This window comes from Callithrix jacchus, chromosome 4 (genome assembly GCF_049354715.1).
Source record: "Callithrix jacchus isolate 240 chromosome 4, calJac240_pri, whole genome shotgun sequence".
Taxonomy (NCBI): domain Eukaryota; kingdom Metazoa; phylum Chordata; class Mammalia; order Primates; family Cebidae; genus Callithrix; species Callithrix jacchus.
Window position 1 is genome coordinate 162,689,936 of NC_133505.1, and position 25,551 is coordinate 162,715,486.

The 25,551-nt window shown below is 37.0% G+C and overlaps 1 protein-coding gene and 1 long non-coding RNA gene across 9 annotated transcripts in view; one reads left to right on the top strand and one right to left on the bottom strand.

The window, feature by feature from the left end:
* The window catches only part of LOC128931851 (uncharacterized), a 60,060-nt gene extending 36,280 nt beyond the window's left edge, over positions 1–23,780 (bottom strand). For 5 of the 8 annotated variants that reach the window (XR_013534947.1, XR_013534946.1, XR_013534945.1 and 2 more), the window contains exons 1-2: positions 23,643–23,780; positions 8,875–9,019 (exon numbers count right to left, since the gene is read on the bottom strand). Coding sequence is in view for 1 of the 8 variants with exons in the window: in XM_078370837.1 (XP_078226963.1) it covers positions 8,875–9,019; positions 23,643–23,720 (223 nt within the window). In the remaining 7 variants the exon portion in view is untranslated. The remainder of the gene's footprint in view (positions 1–8,874; positions 9,020–23,642) is intronic. The other 3 variants (XR_013534949.1, XR_008480896.2, XR_013534948.1) reach the window with 1 other exon arrangement.
* LOC144582365 (uncharacterized) lies at positions 10,657–18,040 on the top strand. Its single transcript, XR_013534943.1, has 3 exons — positions 10,657–10,840; positions 13,911–15,494; positions 15,973–18,040. It is a non-coding gene; the product is annotated as an uncharacterized LOC144582365 (long non-coding RNA).
* Positions 23,781–25,551: the final 1,771 nt, after the last annotated feature.

Genomic DNA, 25,551 nt, shown 5'->3' on the forward strand with positions numbered 1-25,551 from the left:
GGGCCTGATGGATTCACAGCCAAACTCTACTAGATGTAGAAAGAAAAAAACAGTACCAATTCCACTGAAATGATTCCCAAAAAATTGAGGAAGAGGGTCTCCTCCCTAACTCATTCTATGAAACCAGAATCATTCTGATATTAAAATCTGGCAGAGACATATCAAAAAGAAAAAAAAAAATCCAGCCAGGATCCCTGATGAGCATAGATGCAAAAAACCTCAACAAATTCTAGCAAACGAAATCCCATAGCACATCAAAAGTTAATATGCAAAGATCAAGGAGGAGAAATGATATGACAATTATTTCTGGGATGCAAGGCTGGTTCAATATATGCAAATCCATAAATGTGATTCACAAATCTTTTCTTTTGCAAAGTTTAATTTGGTATTAATCCTATCCAGTACATTTAAAATATCAAACCCTATAATTTTTATTCCTAGTAGTTCAACCTGAATCCTTTTTATGTCTTCCAATAACTTTTTAAACCGACAGTGGAAAACAGTTAACATATCTTTTTAAAAGTCATTAACTGCTAATTTTAACATCTTTGTCATTTCTGTAACAGTTTTGATTGCATTTTCTCTGACAGAGATTATATTTCTCTACTTTTTTACATGCCTGGCAGCTTTTTATTTGATGCCAGAGATTGTTATTTTTACCCTTTTGGAAGTTTGACATCTTTGTATTCTTATCAATATTCTTGAGATTTATTCTGGAATACAGTTAAATTACTTGGAAACAGTTTGATCCTTTTAGGCCTTGCTTTTAATATTATTAGAGAGGTCTGGATCAGTGTTTAGTTTAGAACGAATTATCCTCAATTATTAAGGCAGGACCTTTGGGTACTCTAACTCCCGCGAATTATGAGATTCTGTAGTCTGGCTAGTGGGAACAGGCCCTGTGTGTGTATACCAGGCATTGTTACCTCTAATGGTTTGGGATGCTCTTTTTTTGGGTCTTGCATAGTGTTTAAACACTTATGGATTGATGTGTTGAATACGTGGAGGAGGAGCCTCTGTAAGTATCCAGGATTCTGTCTGTGTATAGCTCTCTCCTCTTAAATTGTCTGTACTACAGTCTCAAGCCACATTGGTCTTCCAGGGTTCATGGCTAATTTTCATCCACTAGGGAGTCTGTCGCACCCTGCCTAGGTTTCTTCTCATAAGGTGTTAAGCTTGGGCAATCATAGGCTCATCTCATTTCTTTTCTGTCACTCAAGGATCAATGTCCCTTTAATGCCTGACATGCAGTGTCTTACAAAGCATTGATTTATGTATTTTTGTCCAGTTTTTTAGTTGTTTCAGGAAGAAAGTAAATCCAGTCTCAATTTTGCTAAATTGGCAAGAAGCAGAATTTCTCTGTTAAGTAGTTTAGTCTGTTAAAAAATTAAATTCACAAGAAAAAAAGCAATCTCTGAAAACTGATAAAAATCTAAAATAAATTAGCATAATTAGGCATAATGATAATGCCATAATCACACAGAAAATAATTATTCCAAGTCACTTTAGAGCAAACAATTTTGTCTGTATATCTGTATTAGTATGAACTTTAAGGACACATATAGATACAATAAAATCTTAGACTTTATTTAGAAGTGTAATTGTTAATGATAATAGTTGTAATAGTATTTTAATATAATTATCTATATCATAATATAAATGAGATATATTAATGTGATTAGGAATAAAAATTTTCAACATAAGAAAAAAGATCTATGACTCCAAAATAAGTAAATTTTTATATTTACTTAGAAATGAAAATGTTAATTTAAAAATCTCATAATTTATTTTCTTTTCAAAAGCACTTATATCTTGGTTTTGTCCATTGAAGAAGCCTAGAAGCAATAACAACCTTAAGGTAATTAACATGCTTAGGGCCAAGATTTTGGATTCTAAAGATCATTTTCTATGAAAAGAACCAAGACTCCTTAGAAAGAATGGCTGATTGTGCCAGATTTGGCCAGGAAAAATACAAGATGAGACTAGAACCTCTTATTATGTCCAGAGCAAGAAGACTTGTAATTAGTAATGGGCTATATGAAAAAGACATCTTGGGGAGCCTCTCATTACTCAAAGATGGAATCGTTTGAACATCAGTAAGAATCATGAATACAATTGTAACACAATCACTACCCAAACCCATGAGTTCACAATGCAAAAGAGAAAGAAAGGAAAAATTTTAAAACCATGCACACAACTTAATTGAACACCAATGAGAAGCAAATGGAGTCCCAACTCCAACTCTTTACTCTGAAAACTACCACCTACCAAGAAAGAATTATTTATCCCACTTTTCTTCATAAACTGTATTTCTAAATAGCTAATAGAGGGTAAGGTCTTTTTCACAGGAATCTTCCAGCTAGGTCTTAGTCCTATACTTGCTGAAACCAGAAAGCACGTATGAAATTTAAGATTATGCTACTTCTTGTCAAAGGCATAAATGTAACTGTGGGCAGAATAAAACCAGATGCAATTTTTTACCTGATTATTCTTATATAAATGTCATATTTGAAGATTCCCTTTATCAAGAGGAAAATATAACTATGACACTATGGCAAATAGGCAAGGCCCTTTAAACCTCAGAATGTGATTTCTTTATTTATGCTGTAGTAACCATTTATGGATAGTTAGGCAAGCTGGGTCTGCTTTATCAGCACATCACTATAGAAAACAAATGATGGTGCACTTTATCATATCAAAAAGCAAAACATATTTGGAGATCATGAGCAAATCCATACTTTTCCCCATGGGTTTACAGGCCATGGTGGCCCCAGCCGGAGACGGTAGCCAAAGAAGATGACGTGCATGTGCACATGGCACAAGTAAGATAAACGGGACAGAGTAAGAGCAGAAACTATTATCTGAATGTAACTCAACCACATCTTGAAAAATTCTGCTAGAAACTCTACATGAAATAAAAATCAGACATGAATGAATGCGGTAAAATTTATTAAAGATTAGAAGGATCAAAACATCAAATACAAAACCTTTTCTAGTAACTTTCTTAAGGCAATATATTATAGGATTTTCAGCACAGGAATTTGGGGAGGCCAACTGAGGACTAGCTATATGACCAGCTGGAGCATGTTATTTAATGTTTCTGGGCATCAGTTTTTTCATTTATGATATAGGGCCGTCAATTGCATCTGTAACATAGGGTTATGAGAGGATTAAATGAGTTGAAGTATATGTGTACTTTATTTTTATTTTTTTATTTGACTTCAAATTCTGGGATACAGGTGCAGAATGTGTAGGTTTGTTACATAGGTATACATTTGCCATGGTGGTTTCCTGCACCCATTAACCCATCATCTAGGTTTTTAAGCCCCGCGTGCATTAGGTATTTGTCCTAATGCTCTCCCTCCCCTTGTCCCCCACCCCCAACAGGCCCCAGTGTGTGATGTTTCCCTCCAGATGTCCACGTGTCCTCATTGTTCAACTCTGGCTTATGAGTAGTGAGAACATGCAGTGTTTGGTTTTCTGCTCCTGTGTTAGTTTGCTGAGAATGATGGCTTCCAGCTTCATCCATGTCCCCAAAGAGAGCATGAACTCATTCTTTTTTATGGCTACATAGAATTCCAAGGAATATACATGCCACATTTTCTTTATCCCATCTACATTTACTGTGGCAGTATTTACAATACCAAAGACTTGGAACTAATCCAAATGTCCATCAATAACCCATATAAAGCTTTTGGGAATGTGAGCTGCATTCATTTCTTTGACTTAAGGTTTTGCATAAGCCTAACAACTTACAGCTATATCTAGGTGAACCAGTACATTACACATTCATACTGTACTAGCAAACTGAGTCTCCGAGAGTGAGGAGGTCACTTGAAAGAGAAAAGGGTGAGGGAAAGAATAACTGGGGTATTCAGGAAAGGGGTAAAATTGGGGGTGCTTCAAAGACAGGTGGTGTTTTAGTGCTAAAGACAAAAATGGTCTTCTTTGCAATTATGCTAATAGCCCACCCAGTTTTCAGTTATAAGACACTCTATTCAGTGGCAACATCAATGATAAACAGAAGATGCAGTTCCTGGTTGTAGTTAGCTTATTGCTCAGTAATTGGAATAAAGAAGACCTCCTCTGTCTTACTCATCAGTGGTCTTACGGTTTTTTTGTGTATGTTTCAAAATTACTCTTCTATGTGCCTCTCCTTTTCTGAGAAAAAGGCCAAGTCATCTTTAATGCTGCATTTCCTGTTTAATTTGCTGCTCTCCTCCTCCCTTATTTGCTTCCTAGAGTATAACCAAATGCAAGATTTCATTCTTTGATGTTTTCATGTTGAACAATAGGAATCATGCAATTTCTTCAAGGAAGAACTGCTGAAGCATGATAGGTATCGTTGATCTTAACGATGATCTTAATGGAGAGCTTTGATAGTTCTGAATAAGATGTTATTGAAAAGAAATGAGAGCTTATAGATGGAGGGGGCAGGAAACCATGTCAGCTTAGATAAGAACAGAAGGTGCATTATTTAGATAAGCACAATCTCTGATCTACAGTCCCTGATGACTTGCCGTCATGAAACTCTAAGAATTGTTGGACGTCATCACAAGACTAACAGCTGCCATTTTTAAGAATTTTTAGTTTGATGCCTCATGCTAAAAAGATACTATAATGCTTCCTTCTTTTCCTTAAAGCACAGGAAAGAGAACCCAAATAATTACTGGCTAAAAATTTCTAGACTGAAAAGACACTGTAATAAGACATTGAGAAATAATTTGAAGACATCTACAGAATAGGTCACTGGCATTGTTACAAATAGGTCTAGACTGATTTAATCTCCTTCTATAATAGAATGGCAGGGTGCTGGATTGAGGAGAAAAATGGATATAATGTACCTTGAGTTCAGCAAGGTGTAGTTCCTGGCTCATATGACATGCTCGTTAATAATCTTGGCATGATATTCTCCATCATTGTTCTCCTGGCCATGCTCTGACACTGGTTTCCCTTGGTCCCTGTAGCTATTCTGGGTGGTTCATTTCTGTGTTCATGAAGCTAGACGTTGGGGCCCAAGAATGTCTTACACTTGGTCAAGCTGTGTCCTCTGTTGGGAGAGTTTTGTTCAACTCTACTTCCTCAGACAAGGACATTTTTCTTTCGCTTCCACACTCTAGCACAAAAGTCACAAGTCTGCTCATTCCGAATGTTTCGCTCTTCCCCTGTGGTCCTGCATCATTGTTTAGACTTATGCACTCAATTAGAGACCCATACACTCTTGACTATAGCAACTGTTTAAAAATCATACCATCTGCAAGAAAATAATTAATGTGCCAGTTTTAGTTAGTGGCTCTGTATTAGAGGAAGGATTATGCGGATTTGGTTTAACAAGAAGACTAAAATGTTTTAGGTGGTATGGAAGTAAATTAACAAGAGACACAAATATAGAATGGTGCACAGAGTTTTATCAAGTCGAAGCACATATATTAATTAAGATTAAGAACAGGAACGCTGGAATCTATTTGTCTGACTTTGAATCCTTTCCATACTACCTCACTAGCTGTGCATTGTTGGGTAACTTACTTAACTTCTCTGTCCAAGTTTCCTTTTCCACACCCTATTTTAAATGGCATGCCTTTTCTCTGTGTTTATTCCACACACCCCTTGAATAGGAACTAAGTCAGTTTCATCTATTAGATATATTTCATTTATTAGATAATTCATTTATTAGATAATTCATCTAATATTTCATTTATTAGATATACTCAATCTAATAAATATTGAATATATGAAGAGATGGATGGATAAAAGAACAAATGAAAACTTTGGTCTCAGCTGGGCCACTCCTTTACAAAATATTTAAACTGGTTGAGTTTGACAGTCTTTCTACTACGTTATGAAATAATAAAATTTATGCATTAATGTCAGAAGTTAGCATCAATTATAACATTAATAAAATTTTATTGAAGAAACATTTAGGAATCAATTTGTTCCTAAGTTTAAGACTGCCACTGTAATAGACAGCCAATTCTCAGTAAGGTTATAGGTGCCACAAAGAGCAGAGACAGACACATCCCTGAGGGAAATTTTGCTTAGGATTTTTTTTTTTAATTTAAAAGCAGTTTTCACTGAGTAACTTGTCCTAGTTTTGCCTATTTTTAAGCTTCCTTTTTTTTCTTTCTTGTAGACAAGAAGTACTGCTTTAATACACGTGAACCAAGGTGCACTCCTGTAGGTTTGAAACTAAGAAGCCTAAGGTGAATTAAAGAATCTGTGATTCTTATAGGTTCTGCAGGTTACAAACCTGTTAAAAAGCTTTGACTTTATACATCCCACTGTCCTACCCCATTGGAAAAGACACACCCTGGGGAAGTAGAACTTCCTCTTAGCATAGTAGAATATGGGTAGCACTAAGGCCTTTACTCCCAGGGATGGGAATATCCTGATGTCAGGAAGTTCCAAAGAGTATGATCAGAGGTTCCTTGCTCTGGTTTGGTTTCCTCCTTCCCCTTGAAACCAAACCAGAAGGAAGGGTTTCCTCCTTCCCTTTGAGCATCTGTAGCAGAATACCACAGGCCCGGTGGCATGTAGACAACAGAAATGCATTGCTGACAGTTCTGGAGACTAGGGAGTGCAAGATTGAGGTGCTTGCAGATTTCATGTCAGGTAATAGCCATCTTGGTTCACAGACGGCTGTCTTCTGTCTCCTCACATGGTAGAAATGATGAGGTCTATTTTATTTTATTTTTATCATTTTAAAATTTTCATTTGTTTATTTTTTTCAAGGCAGGGTCTTGCTCTGTCATCTAGGCTGGAGCACAATCGCATGATCTTGACTCACTGCAACCTCTGGCTCCTGGGCTCAAGCCATCTTCCCACCTTAGTCAAGTAGTTGGGACCACAGGCACATGCCACCATGCATGGCGAATTTTTGCCTTTTTAGTAGAGACGGGGTTTCACAATATTGGCCAAGCTAGTCGTGAATTCCTGACCTCGGGTGATCCTCCCATCTTGGCCTCCCAAAGTACTGCAATTACACATGTGAGCCACCACGTCCGGCCCAGAAAATAGTTTAAGCGTCAGTAAAGAGAGATTGGAATCAGCATATGGAAACTTAAGGGCTTCTTTTTCCTTAATATAACTTAAGCCTCTTATTCAGCATATCTCAGACATCAAGAAGACAGCCCGGCCTCTCTTGGGAAATCCTTCTGGTGAGGGTAAACCCTGCTCGCAGGTGAGGTTCAGGAAGACCAAAAGTTAATGGGGGCAACAGTAGGGGGCTTGTGGGTTACCTGGACTAATCAGAAGGTTAGCAGTGAGGGCTTGGCCTAAAGCAGAGGCAGAAACAGGAAGCAAGGTTGAGATGCAGTGAATGTGGGTTGAATCACTAAACCAGGGGCAGGAAGGGCAGAGACAGAGGAAGTGAGGGGACTGAAGAATCCACTTCAAAGACTGGAGGGCAAGAGAAGCAGCAGGAGGGGCTGTGTACAGAGATCTTGAATATTTAACTGTGTGCCCAGCCTGCTCCTCTTGCTCTGACCACAGGGGCTTCTCACAGTACACACCACGTTAGCTTTTAACTTCTACACACATAAAGACTGAGAAACATTAATAATTAATAAAAACTTAAAATATGACTACATTTATCTCAATAAAATTAATATTTTTTTCCAAATATGTTTAGAAGGAAGTGTTACATATTAAAATTCTGATGAACCTGGTTTTTCCACTACAACTAAACAGGGTAATGAGAAGAGCAAGTGCATGCCGATGCACTCAGTGGTATGCTTTTATCAGCCAGTGTAGAATTCAGTTAGCATCTCCCCACTCTGCGATTCACCACTAAACCACAGCCGTGATCGCAATTGCACTCCAGCCAGGCCAACAAGAGCAAAACTCTGTCTTGAAACAAAACAAAAAAACAAACAAACCAAATCCCCATAACAGCTGAGGATCATTGCAAGGATGCATATGTTAAAATATGTACTTTATATACAGATATATTTTGTAAAATCTACTAATACATTTTACATAACGTATTATATATATAATATGCATATAAAATAAAACAGCAACTTGTGACACTGTCTCTAAAATAGCATATAACACCATAATAGGGGAAAAGGGAGAGGAGGAAATCAATGTATCTCATGAGAGCTTCTAATTCCTGTGCCTTCAAAAAGAAAGTTGAGAACCGTGACTTTTGGTTCTAATGAGAAATTAGAAGTCCTGAAGTCTATGGAAATTTTAAAAAATACATACACTTGAAATAAATAAACTAGCACTTTCTTAACTTTTAAGAGAACTTTTGAGACATGTTGAAGTGGATAGACAAACAAAATACTTTCTAAGTAAACAATTTAGTGCAGGCTATATTAAGTTCTTCAAATTCTGAAAAAGAAAAAATGGCGTATCATTAAGAACTTTCCATCTGAATCAAGAACTCTTAAAAAAGATGGTCAGATCATTTTTACATTAGGGGAAGTATTTGTTTTCAGGTTTTATAGTTATGTAAAAACTATAAAAGTAGTTGAAATATCTGACCCTTCCCTTTGAAGCATTTAATTTTTTTAGCATAGAATTAGAATATGGGAATGCGTTTTCTCTGCCTGTATTGGGAGGCATAAGGGTCTCTTATTTGGTCATACATAAAATAAATGATTTAAATGAATGAAAGAGGTTTTAATGTGAGCACATTTTAAAAGTACTTATTTATTGATTAACTTTTATTTAGAAATAATTATAGATTCACATAAAGTTGCAAAGCCAGTGCAAGGAGGTTCCATTTTTCTTTCTCCCGATGGTTACATCTGATGTAACTATAGTACAATAAAAAAACAACAGTTTTCTTTTCTATGAAAATTTCCTAGAAAACTCTTAGAACCCCTCTTTCCTACACATACACATGCACACACATGCTCATGCACTTACTTCTGTGTGTAGACAGAAGAGCTATTTTATCTAAGAGTTTCAGCCTGGAGGCACCTTCAATCAATAGCAGCCTGCTCCTGGAAGGAGGTTGGAAAGCCTCTAATAGTGACACCATTCCTCTTGGAATCAGGTCAAGCCCAGGAGACTGGAACCAAATAAAGAATAATCTGGGGTCATGGCCAAGACTTCCATATCAAAGTTTTTACTATCAATGACCAAACACAACAACCTGACAGATTGGAAGAACATTTTTATGATGTTATAGATTTTTATCCATTATCCCTTTTTATTCTTACAGAGGAAAGGGCAAAATACTACTCACAATAGCTCTTAAGAGGTTTTGGTTCTTGAATTCATCAGAAAAGAAAGTACAAATGAAGTACTTCTCAGTCAGCTTATATTATGTCTTTATTACTCTTAATATGTGTACTCTGTGATTAGGAAATATAATATTTTTAGGTCATACTTTAAAAAGTATAATGCATTAGTAAAAGCAGTCTGGAGCTATATGGTTGGCTGAAGGCAATGAGACGACATGCACCATAGTTAGCATATTTCCTGATACTTCTCTCTCCAGAGCCTTGCAGGCATCACTAATCACACACGGAGTCATTTCTCGTTGAGCCTAACACCATCATCACACAGTTTCTGGCAGCAGCAACCAACTGATTGTACTTGGCATTAGAAATGGAATCTAATGTGGGGTTATTGGTGATATGGAAAGGCTTTCCTAAGAAGTTGGTTTTGAAAGTACTTTGAAGAAACTGAAGGAAGGGGACTGAACATTGAAGAGTCAAACATCCTATGGACAGATGATCATTTTCTTAGTAACCTTAAGAGTGTTTGTTCATGACTATAATTCCTAGAATTCCAAATAGTATGTATTACATTGTTGTTACTCCATACACTTTTGCTGAATTAATGAATAAACGTTTTTTTTTTTTTTCCTTTTTAACCACCAAAGAGTGATATCAGAAAGGAGGCAGATTTTCATAGCAGGACAGCCCCTTAATGGGTGAGGGATCCTCTGGGTCTGGTTCTTAGTTTTACATGTCCAGAAATACAATTCTACAGTTCTCAGTTTCTAGTATCATTGTTCTCTCAGTCACAAAACTTTGGAATCTCTTGGCTTGTCCTCTACGCATATGCAATCAGTTACTAAGTCTGCATTACAATAAGTCTTATTTTCATTATTTCAAATTGAATGCCTCACTAAAATTACTACATAGTGTTTTAATTACTACATTACCTTCTTAAATTTGTAATCTTTGATTTTATGTTTGCTTAAAACTTATTTTGTGCCTTGTCAAAAGATGAATATTATAAAAATAGATTTGTTTTTCTATAACAAAAAATCTTAAGTATTGTAGAAAAATGGACTAATTATGTAAAAAGAAAGACAATGTAAAAATCATTCCTAATCCTACCTACCAGAAATGAACAGAGTTAGCATGTTGATTTGAATTCTAGTGGTATTTTTTTCTTTGGTAATATATTGTCTTTATTTCACAAAAAATATTTGTTTATGTTATGTATATTTCTTAATAACATGCTTTTTCTTATTTAAAATATAATCAATACTTCCCACATACTTTGTAGTATTATTGTTGGAATGGCATTTATCTTATGGATAATAACTTCTTAACCATTCCCTTACTTATAGTCATTTCCATTTTGTGTGGTGAAAAACACTGAAATAAATACTGGTATTGTAATAACATATAAGTAAATTGTACAATACGTTTTTTAGAATAATTTCTTTTTTTTTTTCTTTGTGACAGAGTTACGTTCTGTTGCCAGGCTGGAGTGCAGTGGCGCCATCTCAGCTCACTGTGACCTCCACCTCCCAGGTTCAAGTGATTCTCCTGCCTCAGCCTCCTGAGTTGCTGGAACTATAGGCTCCTGTCACAACGCTTGGCTAAGTTTTGCATTTTTAGTGGAGATGGGATTTCACCATATAGGCCAGGTTGGTCTCGAACTTCTGACCTTGGGATCTGCCTGCCTTGGCCTCCCTAAGTGCTGGGATTACAGATGTGAGCCACCATGCCCAGCTAGAATAATTTCTAAAAAGGTTATTTATATAATTTAAAGAGTAGAAAACTGTTAAAGTTTTTCACTATGTATTACAACATTGCCTAGCAAGAAAGTCACATCAACATAAACTCTCACCAGAAAAATGTAAAGAATTGGCAATTCAGTAGATAAATTAAACAAGACATTAGATACAACTGAAGGAGTAATTTTTGAACTGAAAGATGAATCTGAAGTAATCACCCAGAACCCAGGACATAAGGAAAAAATACAGAAAATATTGAAGATGGGTTAAGGGACCTGAAAGATAGAAGAGAAAGTCTAAAATCTAGCTAACAAATGTTTATAAGGAGGCAGTAATAAAAATGTGTTAGAAGAAAATTCAAAAACATAAGGCTGAAAGGTTTCCAGAATTGATGAAAATATGAATCATCCAACTGAAAAATCTTAATTGGTCCTGATCAGAATAAAAAATAAATAAATCTTGAAAATATAAAAGACAAAATATTTGAAATAACCTGATATAAAATAATTTACCATCAATGGCATACAAAACAGAGTAACAGTAAACTTGTCAACAGAAAACAACATAAATTTTAAAATAACAGAAGAATAACAGAATCACATATTCAAAGCTTTGAGAGAAACTAGATTTTATATTTAGTAAGACTATTTTTAAGTGTTGGGCTAAAAGTTTTTTCAGTCAAAAAATGAGAGATTCTACTGCCTAATTTCTTCAACAGAGGTAAAGAAATGCAGAATAAAAGAGTAGTATTCCACGAAAATTATCGAGCTAAGAAAATTGGTATGCATGTGAATAAATATTTTTTAAAATCCAGTGACTAAAACAATAACAATGATGATTACTTTTGAAAGTTGAAAAGAGGAATAGAACTAAAATATCAAGTAATGACATTTTAAGACAGCTAAAAGTATTTGGAATGAAAGTTTTCTTAAGTGTTTTTACTGTTCAGAAAGATGGAAGATATACTGACTACATATAAATTTGTTAATTCAAGCTAACCAAACAACAATGTTAACATAATTCCTAGGGTATATTAAATGAAAACATAAAAAAGTAGAGAAAGGAAGAATATGAATAAAACAGGAGGAATTTTGTAAAGTTAAACATACACATATTTTAGGACCGGCAAAGCTATCTTAGAAAACTTGCATGTGAACATCAATAAATAAATGAATAAGTAAATCCATAAAATATATAAGATTTTTATTACATTATTTGTAGCACTGAAAAACTGAAAATTAAGTGGATAAATAAACTGGTTTATTCACAAAATGAAATACATACGCAATTAAAATGAACTATATCTGCATACATCAACATGGCTAAATGTTCAGAATACTGAGTGAAAAATTAAGTTGTAAAAAAGAATATGTTGCTATTTTTATAAAATTTTCAGATGAAATAGTACAATATCCCCTATATATGATGTACAAAAAGTAAAGTATAAAATATAAAAAAGGTTATCTCTTTCAGCTTCAAAATACTAGCATCCTCTGCAAATAAAAGAATTAGATGGAACTATAGCTACACAAAACATTTATGTCTTTTAAAAAGAAATGCCAGTTTGAAGGAAATATGCTAATATCTGTTAAATCCAGTACGCTAGATACGTGAACACCAGATATATTATTTTCTGTACTTTGCTATATATTCAACGCATTTTAGACTTAAAAATAACATTTAAAAGAAAGCCTTTCTCATACCCAAATGACTTAAGTCAGATGAATGTTTCTAAACAGGTTGCTTCAATTTGCTGCTCCAAAACTGCTTAGCCCAAACTTTTACATCTGAAGCAAATGACATCCTTTTTAAAATAGTTTGGCTGAAGACTAAACATTTCTTCCAATAATATTCCAATTTTTCAAAAACAATTTTAGAATCCCTCTTTTCGAATTTCCTAAAGCCCTTTGTTATGATGAGTTACCATGAAAACGACACTGTTTCATATGTAAACTCTGTTCCAGATAGGAGTTGAGGTCAGACACTCAGCACTCAATCCTGAGCATATCAGGGTCCCTGCCCTCCTGGGGCTCTGAGCCCAGGCATCTTCAAATAACTGTGGACTCTTTAGAACATAAAATTCTCCCTGAAAAGGGAGCCACCAGCGATCAGGGGGAATGTGTAGTGTTTTGTGTTTTTTGTTTTTTTTTTGGTTTCTTTTTTGTTTTTTGAGACTGAGTCAGGCTGGAGTGCAGTGGCGAAATCTCAGCTCATTGACACCTCCGCCTCCCGGGTTCAAGGGATTTTCCTGTCTCAGCCTCCCAAGTAGCTGGGACTACAGGCGCCTGCCACCAGGCCCGGCTAATTTTTTTTCGTATTTAGTAGAGAAGGGGTTTCACCGTGTTAGCCTGGATGGTCTCTATCCCCTGACCTTGTGATCCCACCTTAGCCTCTCAACGTGCTGGGATTACAGGTGTGAGCCACTGCGCCTGGCCTGGTGTAGTTTTGTATGAGGCAAAAAACAAAAGATTGTAAAACGTAACAGAAACCAAAGGTCCAATGAATAATAGGAAACAAATGTCAAGGTACAGGAAGATTGCAAGGGTAGAATGAAACAACACAAATAAGCAAAAACCACAATGTGAAGCACTTAGTGTTCAGAAATCTGGAGAGAGAGAAAGAGAAACTGAGAGGAAGACATGGATTATCACAGGGAGAGACACCATGTGGTACTTGCAACGAGGGCTCAGGGCAGAATGAAACAAAATGTACAGTGCTTTCTAAAAGTCTGTCTATAAGAAATGTAGCTGTAAGAATGAGAAAGACCACAAAGAAAGATGATCTGCCATGATAGCTTTTGAATTCCCCCTCAATAAAATGGCAGATATATAACCCAGCCATTGTAAATGCCATCTACTTTGTACTCTATCCAGCTTTCTAATTCCAATTAAGTATGCTGAATTCTGTGACACATGCAGAGCTCGAAAGGACAAATTTTCAACGCTCTCTTAAGAGAATTCATTAGAACTTTATCTTTCAGATCTGGCTACAGGAAACCTTGAATGCCTAGCACATGATGGAGTGTCGTTCAGAAACAAGACAACCGTTTTAAACTCGGAATCCGGGCGTCTGTTCCAAAACAAGATGGAAAACGCTTCCTGAGAGCTTCAGTTAAAACAGTGTAACAAATGTTTCAGCAGATCTCAAGTATTGTAATTTATCACGTTTATCCCCCAAAGAAATCTGCAATAAAATCCCAGCGTGTGCAAGATAAACGCGCTGGAGCACACGGGGCAGTGATTAAGAGCGTGGGCTCCCACCTCAGGCACACCTGGGCTTAAATCTTGCTTCCACAGCTTACCAGGGTGTAAACCTGAGCTCACTTTCCTCTCTGAGCCTCAGTGTCCCCATTGGTTAAGTATGGCTAACAGTATCTCCATGGACACATTTGCTTTGGAGAAATAATTAGATTGGGTGGGTAAAATGTTTGGTGCAGTGCAGAGAGGGTAAGCACTCCTACAGCCTCTCAAAGGCACCACTAAAGTGGTGGTGATGGTGTCATGATGACATGAAGATAGTGACCATCTCCATCACCATTGTCCTACGGGCTCAACTTTGTTGCAACAATCCAGTTCCGTGCAGTCTCCTCCATGAAGAAAGCTTCCCTGACCTGCAGAGAGCATGTGGTTCCTCTGCCAAAAGCTCTTGTTTTAGCTTCATTGTATATTTGAATTTGGTTCATGTTGCCTCCTCACTATTGCTAAGTGATGTGCTCTTAGCATAGAGAGCTGTGGCTGACAAAATTATCAACCAGCAAGAGCAGCTTTCGGGAAAATACTGAATCATAGTTTACAGAATGATAAATGAACCATAATTATTAACAATGATTAAACTTACTGTATTCTCTCAAAACCCTTGTGCATCCGTTTCTGCAATTGGGATATGTCAGGCAGTGGAAATAGGGCACACTTCTCCTCAGACAGTATTTGAATTAAGTTAGAGCTAAGTCATTGATTCTGCTCTTTAAGGTGAATTTCTCTGATTTCATCTAGCATGTCTTTTTCTCACAGGAAGCAGCTTTTCTTAATAAAAACACAATGTTGAGAGCAAAAGAACTGGAGTGTGTAGTAAACACACAGTTTGAGAAAGCTGGAAACAGAAGTGGAACTTCTCCCTCACCCAGACGCCGGTCATCTGTGCATGTACAGCTGAATTTTATTTCTTATGTCACAGATGCATTCTTGAAAAGGAGTTAGCAGTGACTATGAGAAGAAACAGGATATAGGGTATGCTGTGAAGGCAGAAATGTCCGCTGGTGACCGTAGGTTATGTAGGGAGTAAATAACAGCAATGAATCATCTAAGCAGAATAAGCACACACCCTCCTGGCCACCTACCCTCCACATTCTACGTTCCTGAATTTAATAAATTGGAGTGAAAAATGGATTTCTAAATTCTATACCACAATAAAGACAAATCACTCAAGACAAAATGAAAATACAGAAAATCAGAAAACTGAACCTATTTGTTGAGGATCTCAATGATGACTACACATCAGAACTATCTAGGTCTTTCTGAAAAATGTCCTATGCCTGAGGTTCACCCCAAGAGTTTCTGACTCCCAGGTAATTCTAGGATGTAGTGGCGGTTAAGAACCATGGTCTTATGTCTTTTATGATAAATCACTAATTAGCAGTGATGGGCTGATGTATGAGGAAATATGTACTTTCCTTAGTGAGTAGTAACAGAGATTTTTCTGTTTTAATATATTCATGTTCCAAGCAACAAGGAAAAACCCATTATGTACTCTCCCATCAACATAAAGACTTTAAAGAGCAAATTTCACTTGAAAAAAATTCTTTTTAAAAAATGGATAAATGAGTGTATGGAAGGTGGGGGAGAAGGTTGAGGTTGCCCTATCAGAACCTCCTACAGAGTTTTTTTAAGTACAGATTTGTGGCATCATCCTCTCCCCTAAAAGGCCAAGCTGAAACTCACTGGCAGCTCCAGCACATGCGTGATTTTGAAACCTGAGCCACCTTACTAGTTCAACATCCAGTTGTGTTTCTCAGCTAACTCGGGTCTTGTTTGTATCTTCCCTAGAATGCTGAAGCCCTGATGGAAGATGAATAGAAACGAGACAATGCTGTCTGTCCCACAGGTGGCTGGTTAGCTGGCGCACCATCCCGTTTACTCTTGGACTCTGCTCACTTCACCTCTCACTGTGACTTTGCGATGGCTGGGGCTGTGCCAGCCTGCTACCCCTGGACACTTGATGATACCAAGAAGACTAAGGGCCCCTGAAATGTCAGAAATGCTGAATCTGCAGCAAAAGAGATGTTATTGATGCCCTGGGTCCTTGTAATCTCCAAGGATAGGAATCGAGAGGGCTTACCAGACACAGGAGCTAAAAAGGAGAAAAATGTATTTTTGCTTGGGTGCAAGGAAGTCAGTACTGCAAAAGGAAAAGGTGGGCTGCTCCCCAAGGGCAGGATGTGGGTTAGTTTTCTAGGGCCTTTCTATAGACAAGAGTTTTGTCAGGGCGTGAATCGGAGGGGTTGCTCTAGAGCTTGTGCACTGGTTTTACATGCTTCCTCATACATCACAAATCACATGGGCATTTTAAATCTCCACTGCTGGACATGAATGATTTTTAGCATTAATTATGAGTTCAAGTTTAAGTCTAACTGCACATGCAGGACCTCATGGAAGACCCTAGCCCCCTAAAGCAGGAACCTGTAGTTACTAGTTTCTTGGATCTTTTGTTATTGATCAGCTGGATGTTGGGTAAGGTGCAGCATGAGTAAGGGGCTTTTGTTCTTTTTCTCAAAAGCACCTCAAAACAGGAAATCGGCCAGCCTGTCTGTCTCAGGAAGACCAATAGGTGTGAATTCATCTTTGACCAATATTTCCTAGGCTCCAAGTCAATGTAGATTTACACCCCAAAATCTTCATCTCTTCAATGGATTAGGAGGTAATCTAATGATTCACAAATTGAACTTAATTTGTCTACTGAGTGACGTTGAAGAGAACTCTAAGTGGTTTTTCCAGTAGGTTTATCTGCTAGAGCGGATGAAATCTGTTCTTATTCATTGCAGGCCTCCTGAGATCCTAGTTTCTAAATTTTTAGCAGGCTCTTCACCTCTCTGTCGCAGGGTGTGAAGTGTCTTCCCTGTACTCACAATAGCTATTGATTGATTGTTTGGTCATTTACATACACAAATAACACTGTTTTCTTCCTCAGCGACAAGGAACTCCCTGATTCCTATCTGATAGTTCGCAGAGATGTAGTGAGTAAGTACAAGCAAGTCTTCAACAAAATTTCTTGCAAATACTCTGTAGGTCAAGTCCTCGTTTAATCAACCAGGAAAGTACAGTGTCTATGTTAGATTTTCAATCTATCAACATGCTATAGCTTTATTTGATGAAAAATGTTCCATGCTGTGTGACCATTAAAATATGAATTATAGGTAATCATCTCATCAGAGATGAATTCTTCACATTTAAAAAATATGAATCCTACCTTAAGGAAAGCTTCTATTTTCAAAGTGGAATCTTTCTAAATACCCTTGAAACTGGAGTTATTTTCAAGTGCCCTAGAGAAAGCAAACAGCTGTTGAATCCTACACAGAACTAAGGGTTCAAAAATCAGTGCTGAGACTTTCCATTTAGCCCAGCAGGGCCACCCAAGTGACATTTCTGGGGAACAGAATCAACTTCAGTAAATTAGCAAACATGCACCACAAATGGAAATATTCAATTGAATATTTATAAGAAATAAAAAATTGAAGGTGTATTGAAAAGAGAATCACTTTTTATTGTTGAAATGTCTAATGCTTCAAGCTAATAGTTTAAACTGAAAATCAGGGTGTTATTGGGATGGGAGCGTAATTAACATTTTATGAGTAACTGTGGTGTTGTTTGTTATTTTTAAAGGAAAATGAAAAGCAAATACTTCCCAAGTGCACGTTGTTTATTTCAGTTCCCAGCGGGGCGGAGATTTTAATGGTGCTTGCTGGTATAATGGAAAGAGCACTGAACTAGGAGTCAGGAAACCCGAGTTTGGCCAGTGATCTCTTGGCTTTGATTTTCTGCTCCGTAAAGTGAGAGAGGTCTTGGCTAGTTGTTTCTGGCACACGTCTGGCCACATGACATGCCCCTTCCTCAAAGATTATGGGAGACCCGCTTCTGGAGTGCTGAGGTTAGATCTCACAAGCTCATCATTTAGCTTACATGAAACTAACAGATGGGTCAAAACATTGAAAGATTAGCAGTGTTTATTCTAAGGAAGAAAGGGAAGGACAGTTGCAGGAAATCATGGAAGCTGAGATGTCATATTAAAAGAAGCAATAGAAAGAATCTTTGAGCCCAGGTTATCAAAGACACAGGTATCTCCATTGTGCAATTGTGAAAGAGAGATACAGCATGATTTGAAAGTTTCTGATGTGACTCAAGAATGCCTACAAGGAGGCAAGTAAGAGGCACTGCTGTTTGCACTGACTCCCTCTCACCCAGTGCATCTCTGCTTGGTCAGTTTTAAATGCCACAGTTTAGTGGCTAAAACCTAATTGAATTGTGTATTCTAACACTATGTCCTAGAAACTGGTGAATCTGTATTTGTTCCCGATTTCTGTATCTGTTAATGCCACTACCATTCTCTTTATACCCTGTTTTATTAGGTTGATGCAAAAGTGATGGCGGTTTTTGCCATTAATCAAAGCCCATGTCCAGTTATGACCTCGCTTGTCAATTCCTTTATATTTCGTCTCAGATTTATCTCAGTCATTCACCTCCCATAGCCACTTCCTGATCACAATCATCTAAATTACAGCAATGCCCTTTTGCCTAGTCTCTGCGTCTCCATTTTATTTCTTCTTCAACTCTTCCTTTAGCACTTCTCAAATTAACCTTTCTGTCTCACCATTCTCATCCTGTTATTCACTGTCACAGAATCATATACTTTTGGTTAATTGTCTCTATAATGGCTTCAAAATTCCTCGGAGTTGGAAGGTTCTCAATAATTCAAGCCCACTTAGCATTAGAAATTATTTTATTCTGTTTTTCTGTTTGTATCCTAGGATTGAGCCAAACTAGAATTGCTCCCATATCATGTGAGTGAGCCCACGCTGCTTTTATCTGATTTTGTCCTGCTCTTTCACATTTTCTATTGAATATCTATTTTCATTTACTGAAAGAATAGCAGAAGAAGTGAAACTACATAATCCTATTTCCCAGCACAATTATTTCAATTTTTATGTAGGACTTTTACATATGTGTATGTATTTTCATAAATGCAGCCAATTTTATGTGTACTTTTGCATTCTCACTATAAGCCCTTTTCATTTGGCTACATAATTTTCATTTTGAATAGTTGCATAATTTTCCATACAGCAGCTGTGCCATAATTCAGGCAAACATTTTTCTATTGATGGCCATTCTGGTTGTTTCTAATTTTTAGCTATTACAAGGAGTACTGCAAATTTTAGCTGCTATAAATAATGCTGCAATTAATAGCTGCATGTATAACATTCTGTTTGGGGTTTATTACCTTTGGATAACTTTCCAGGAGTGGATATTACTGGGCCAAAGATATAAAATTTTTATGGCTTTTTGATGTACATTGACAAATTATTTTCCAAAAAGGTTATACCAATTTATACTGCCACCAGTAATGTATATGAGTGTACTATTTTTCCTACAAACTTGCTGACTCAAAACAGAACTATACCTTGGTAACATATTAATTTTTCATATTTTTAGAACATGTGTTAGGAAATGTAATGTTGAAAGTTTAAGTATTGCATTTTCTTATGTATTGAATTGTCTGTTTACATTATTTGCTGGCTGAATTTGTAAATTTCAAAAGGTCATAGGCCATGTTAGTCTTCTTTCCACTTAGTAGCACAGCTCAGCACTGTTTGTGGTGCATAGAGTATTCAATATGTATTTTTGCTGCAAATAAATATGTATTTATCTTTTGAGGTTTTAATATTTTTTACCAAGCCAGATGAGCTCTTCACAGACTTATGAGTATTAAGTATTAACCATAAGGTAAATATTTTTATTCTAGTAAATTTTGCTTTAGAAGACACAAAAGTTATAATAGAAACTGTTGCTATATTATTTGTGCTTTCTTATATTGTCTTAAAACCTAAAAGTTGTGCTTTGTAGAGATGCTAATGTGTACATTCAAATTTTTATTTATTTTTCTATTTTTTGTTATCGAGTTTTTGGGGGAGGTTAATTCTAACTATTCTTGAATCAAGACCCATCCTCAATCCTTCTTTCAGGTTCTGTCCAAGTGCTGGGTTATTTACCTGAAACTATAGTTACTGATGGCTTAGATCTGAAGCTTTTGGGTTGGATCCCACCTGGAGCCTTAGCTTTGCTTCTGTATGTAGGAACATTTTTCCTAGGCAGGAGGGATTTAAATTAATCCAGCTAACACTTTGAAATTCAGGATTAAGTCACCATTGCTGCTATTTTAGCCATAAACCTTTATTTCAGCTATAATAACAGAGCTTCTGCTATGGTCCCATGCTGGGTACCTGATATTTTAATATGATTATTTTGTTGGAGGGACATTTTGATAGGGATATTTTTACATGGCCTAGAAAAATGAATTACTAAATTTTAGGTGCATTTCAATTATCAAGAAAGAGTGTTTCACAGACACTTCCAGCCCATCCTTAAGCCTCATTCCATCTATCCATCACGTCACTGATCCCTGACCCTCCCCAATTGTGAACATCACAGCAAAATCAAAGTAAAGGTTAGATTTAAAAATCCAACCTGTTCAAGGTCTATCATAGTCTTAGTAATTGAATTTCTGTTTTCTGTTTCCAACTTTGAAATACTTTTAGTATTATAACTCATCTGTATTAGTCAGGGTTCTCTAGAAAAAAAAAACAGAACGAATAGGATACACATAGATATGTAAGAAAAGACTTGCTACAGGAATTGACTCATACAATTATGGAAGCTGAGAAGTCCCACAGAATGCTGTCTTCAAGGTGGAAAACAGGAAAGTCAGTGGTGTAATTCAGTCTGGGTTTGAAGATCTAAGAGTCAGAGAGACAGATAGTGTCGCTCTCAGTCTGAGGAGGAAAGTCTGAGAAATGAGGGAGGGTAGGAGGTCCTAGGAGGAAGGGGTTTGGTATAAGTCCTGGAGTCCAAAGACCTGAGAACCAAGAGCTCTGATGTCTGAGGGTAGAAGATGAATACTCCAGCTCAAGAAGAGAGAACATTCACCCTTCCAAGGCCTTTTTGTTCTGATACCTTCCCATACTGGTGAAGTGGTGGGGGGCTTCTTTACTCTGTCTACTGAGTCAAATGCTCATCTCTTCTGGAGACAACTCACAGAGACATCCAGAAATAATACCTTGCTAGCTATCTGGGCATCCCTTAGCCCAGCTAAGCAGACACATGAAGTTAACCATCGCCCCACTTTGGTATAAGAGGCTCTTCAGATTCTGGTCCATGCCCCTCCCTATAAAGCTTCTCTAGTGCAATTGCCCACTGATGGCTTTAAAGGGTGCCCTTTCCTGAGTTCATGCTACAGGGATCTAACTGGGAAGGTTCTCTGGCACTGTGTCTTGGATATTTCTGCCTGACATTTCTAGCCTCTCCACCAGAACCTCCCTGCTGCTTCTTTCATTGTACCAGTCCATTGTCATGTCTAGTTTTTGCTGATCTGCCAGGATAGCAACTTCATGCTGAGACATAGCTGCCTCTTTTTGGAAGCCTTCCTTGTAGCGGCCCCAGTCCATGGCATCACTCCTATTCTGCCCTCCAAGGAGCCTCAAAACCCCCGGTTAATTCCCATTCTTCCCAAGCTCCATAGCACTTACCTAACTTGTATTCTATTAAAGCTCTTTGTATTATGCTTAGCTGATCTCCGATACATGACCAAGTCCTAGAGAGTAAGCGCCGTGCTATTTCACATTCTCTTCAGTCACATTGTCTCGTCTATGTTCTCATACAGAACATTTAAGAGAAAACAAAAGCTTTAATTTTGTCCCACCATTCTTCTCTGGCCCTTCTTTGTTCTTCAAAACTCCTCTGCTTTAGTCAAATATAGTTACTAAATCCTTCTACATCTTAGTTTATATTGATTGTCCAACAGAGGGGAAAAAACACACCAAAACGACAAATGAATAAACAAATAAAAATGACTTCTTTTCTCTTTCTGTAAATCACATGCTTCTTCCCAAATATCTCGTGTCTCACTTCTCTGTGAGGCATTCCCCCACCTAACCTTATGGTGCTTAGCTGTTTCCCCATTTGGCAATTCCTCTCTCCTATTACATTTAGGCTTTATGTATCAGCTAGCCCTCCCTTTACCCCTTGCTCTCTGAACCTAGTATGCATAGGTAGATGAAAGGAAAAAAACCTCATGAAAGTGATGCCGATGAGCTAAGGTTTTTGGTTATTTTTACTTGTTTTTTTTTCTTTTGAATTTTTTGTTTGGCTTTATTTGTAGTGGTCGTGATGAATTTCCATTGGTCCATTCACACTGCCTCATACTGGTTCTATAGTTAAGAATTTGCAAAATAGCTGCATGGAAGTAGGGGTGCATGCTTTGCTCATGGGTGGGGAAGTCAACTCACCCACACAAAAACAAAAAACTGAAAAAAAAAATGAAAAACAGTTATCCCCAGTTGACAAAACCATGTTTTCTACCAAGAAAGATTCTCATCCGTTAACATAACATCTGTTTTATGCATTTCACAGAAGCCTCAATTGCAAACAATGGACAACCCACTGAGTTTTGTTTCTGTGCAAATATTGATCAAAGATTCAGATATATAAAATATTTTACTTATTGTGCTGATATCATGTGCAGATAGGCATTAGATATTATTATCTATCCAACATAGATGTTCTGCTGATCTAGCTACTATCAGCGATATTACTGCGGCTATATAGATCAAAACAAGCATTGCAATATTTTCCATGCTATGTGCACAGCCTACACAGGAAAGAAAATGGGGACAGCTTACAAAGTATAGGCACATTGTTCTGTAACCGGTTCCCATAGTGCCAGCATTATCAAAATGAGATAATGCCTTCACAGTAAAACAAAATTTCAGATAAACAGACAAAACAGAAACTGAGTCACAGAGTTGAAATAGAGATTTTATTTTTATCCAAATATCTACCCTGGGTCTCAGGTGACAGGTTAGATAGAAGGGAAACAGCAATTTTGTACCATACTTCTACTAGTGAAATGGCTGTGTGGTCCTGAACATTTATCACATATTGCCAAGAAGGAAGGTTTTATGACAATAGAAAGACTGGAACTAACCAAACCGCAGGTAGTGAGTGCCAGCTGCAGAGGCCAACCTGAACAACGGACTCGATCTTTACACACATCGAATTTGTCTTTTAAATAATACATTCAGGCACTTGGTCTTGTGCTTTCAAATTCTTGTTATGTTGTTTCCTATTTATTATGATCAAATTTATATTTATTAAGTAACAGCTCATCATCTATGATAAAAACTTTGAAATCATTTTAATCTTATTTGTCACATATGCTATAAAATAAGGTAGTTGCATCACCAGCCTTACTCAAAAAGAGGGAAAGCTGGAAATATGAGTGTTGGAGCAACAAGCATAAGAGAACACTGGAAACTGGCAGAGCTGAAATGCAAAGCCACACCTCTGACTCCCTGCCCAGTTCCTTCAGGTTAAACTGTACTGCTTTTTTTCTGGATAAATGCTTAAACCGTTTATCCCAGTCTCCCACAAAAAAAAAAAACTAAACTCACTGTGGAATTTTCACATATTCCTCTTCTTAGAACATTGGTGTCTTCTTTTGCTGAATGAGTTTCTTTAGGAATTAACATTTACGTCTTCCAGACAAGACACTCCAGGGTGTGTATTACAGACGAGCAATGATGTGCCTTGGCAGTTAATGGCACTCTGTCAAAACTACCAGGGCATGTCTTTATTAGGTCATAATGCCCACCCTGGAGTGTCTTACAGCTTCATTGTTCCCTCTTCCACTCCAGAAATTAGCAAAAGACATATTTTAACTCATGCTTCTGCTTTGGTAATGAGCTCAGAACGGATGAACACATGTGTGCTGCCTGTTCTGCCTAGCACACATGTATTCAGAAGTAAATGCAGGTCACATAACCCCCAATTCCAGCTTCCATATTTTGCTACACAAAGTTTGGCATGGCTTGAATACCTCTGAAGGTAAAAATCTAGTATACAACATCTGTCTAAATATTCAGACGCTGAAAACTCATGAGGCCTCCCCTTCTGCCGATGTCCTTAACACTTACCTCTTGATTTATCTGTTTTTCTGCTAGAAATATCCACCAAAAGAGTAACATTTTGGTGGAATATTTTAGACTAGATTCCAGAATAGATTATTTTCAGTATTTTGAATACATATTAATAACTAGTTGTGGTCTTAAGAATTATTTAAGCTTAGGTATTTTACCCATATTCACCAAAACTCTTTCATCAAAATGGAAAATTCATTATGTGCCTTCAGCTGATTCTTCTACCATCAAGTCACACTCTCCTTACAATAATCCTCAAAATGACAAGAAAAATGAATGAGAAGTTACAAGAAGTAGCTGACATAGGCATGTGTGGTTCTAAAGTATGGCTGCCTAGTAATAATCCCTGTATTGGCTGTGGAAACGAGCATGAAATCAGGCTCCAGATCAATGAGCCAAACACTGCCAGGGAGCTATCTAAAGGACACAGGTCTTGGAAAGTTTGTGGTGGAGAAAAATTGGTTTCAGATGGAGTTGCGTAGTCTTGTGTCTTACCTCCAGAATGATAAATACCATATAACCAAAAAACAGATTGACTTAGTAATTTTAAAACTTCCCACAAAGCTTGACGCCCAGATGGCTTCATTGGTAATTTCTACTAAACATTTAAAGAATTAAGACCAATTATTCATAAGCTATTCCAAAGTATAGAAATGGAGGAAGCATTTCTAAACTCACTCTATGTTACCTATATGACCCTGATACCAAAATGAGACAAAGCTAGGAATCAAAGGAAATTGACTTAATCTGATAAAGGCCATCTATGAAAAACCCACGGCTAATCTCATACTGAATGGTGAGAGACCGAATAATTTTCTCATCAGATCAGGAACAAAACAAGGATATATATTGTCACCATTTCTGCCCTGGCAATGAACAATCCAAAAATGAAACTAAGGAAACCATGTCATTGACAATAGCATCAAAAATAATAAAATACTTAAGAATGAATTTAACAGAGAGTACAATACTTACAGTTTTGAAAAATATAAAACATTGCTGGAAGAAAATGAAGAATATCTAACAGAAGAAAAGATACCCATATTTATGGATTGAAAGACTTAATATCAGATTTATCTACAGATTTAACACAATTTCTATCTAATTACCAGCTGGGGTTTTTTTGGGGGGCAGAAATTGACAAGCTAATTCTAAATTCGTGTAGAAACACAGAGGAGCCAGAATATCCAAAGCAATCTTGAAAAGAAGAACAAGTTTGGAGTACTCATAGTTTCCTACCTTACATTTACTAGAGAGCTACAGTAAGCAAGACACTGTGCCGCTGACATAAGGATAGGCATATCAATTGATGAGGCAACATTGGGAGTTCTGAAATAAACATATACATTTATGGCTAACTGATTTTCAACAAGTATGCCAAGAT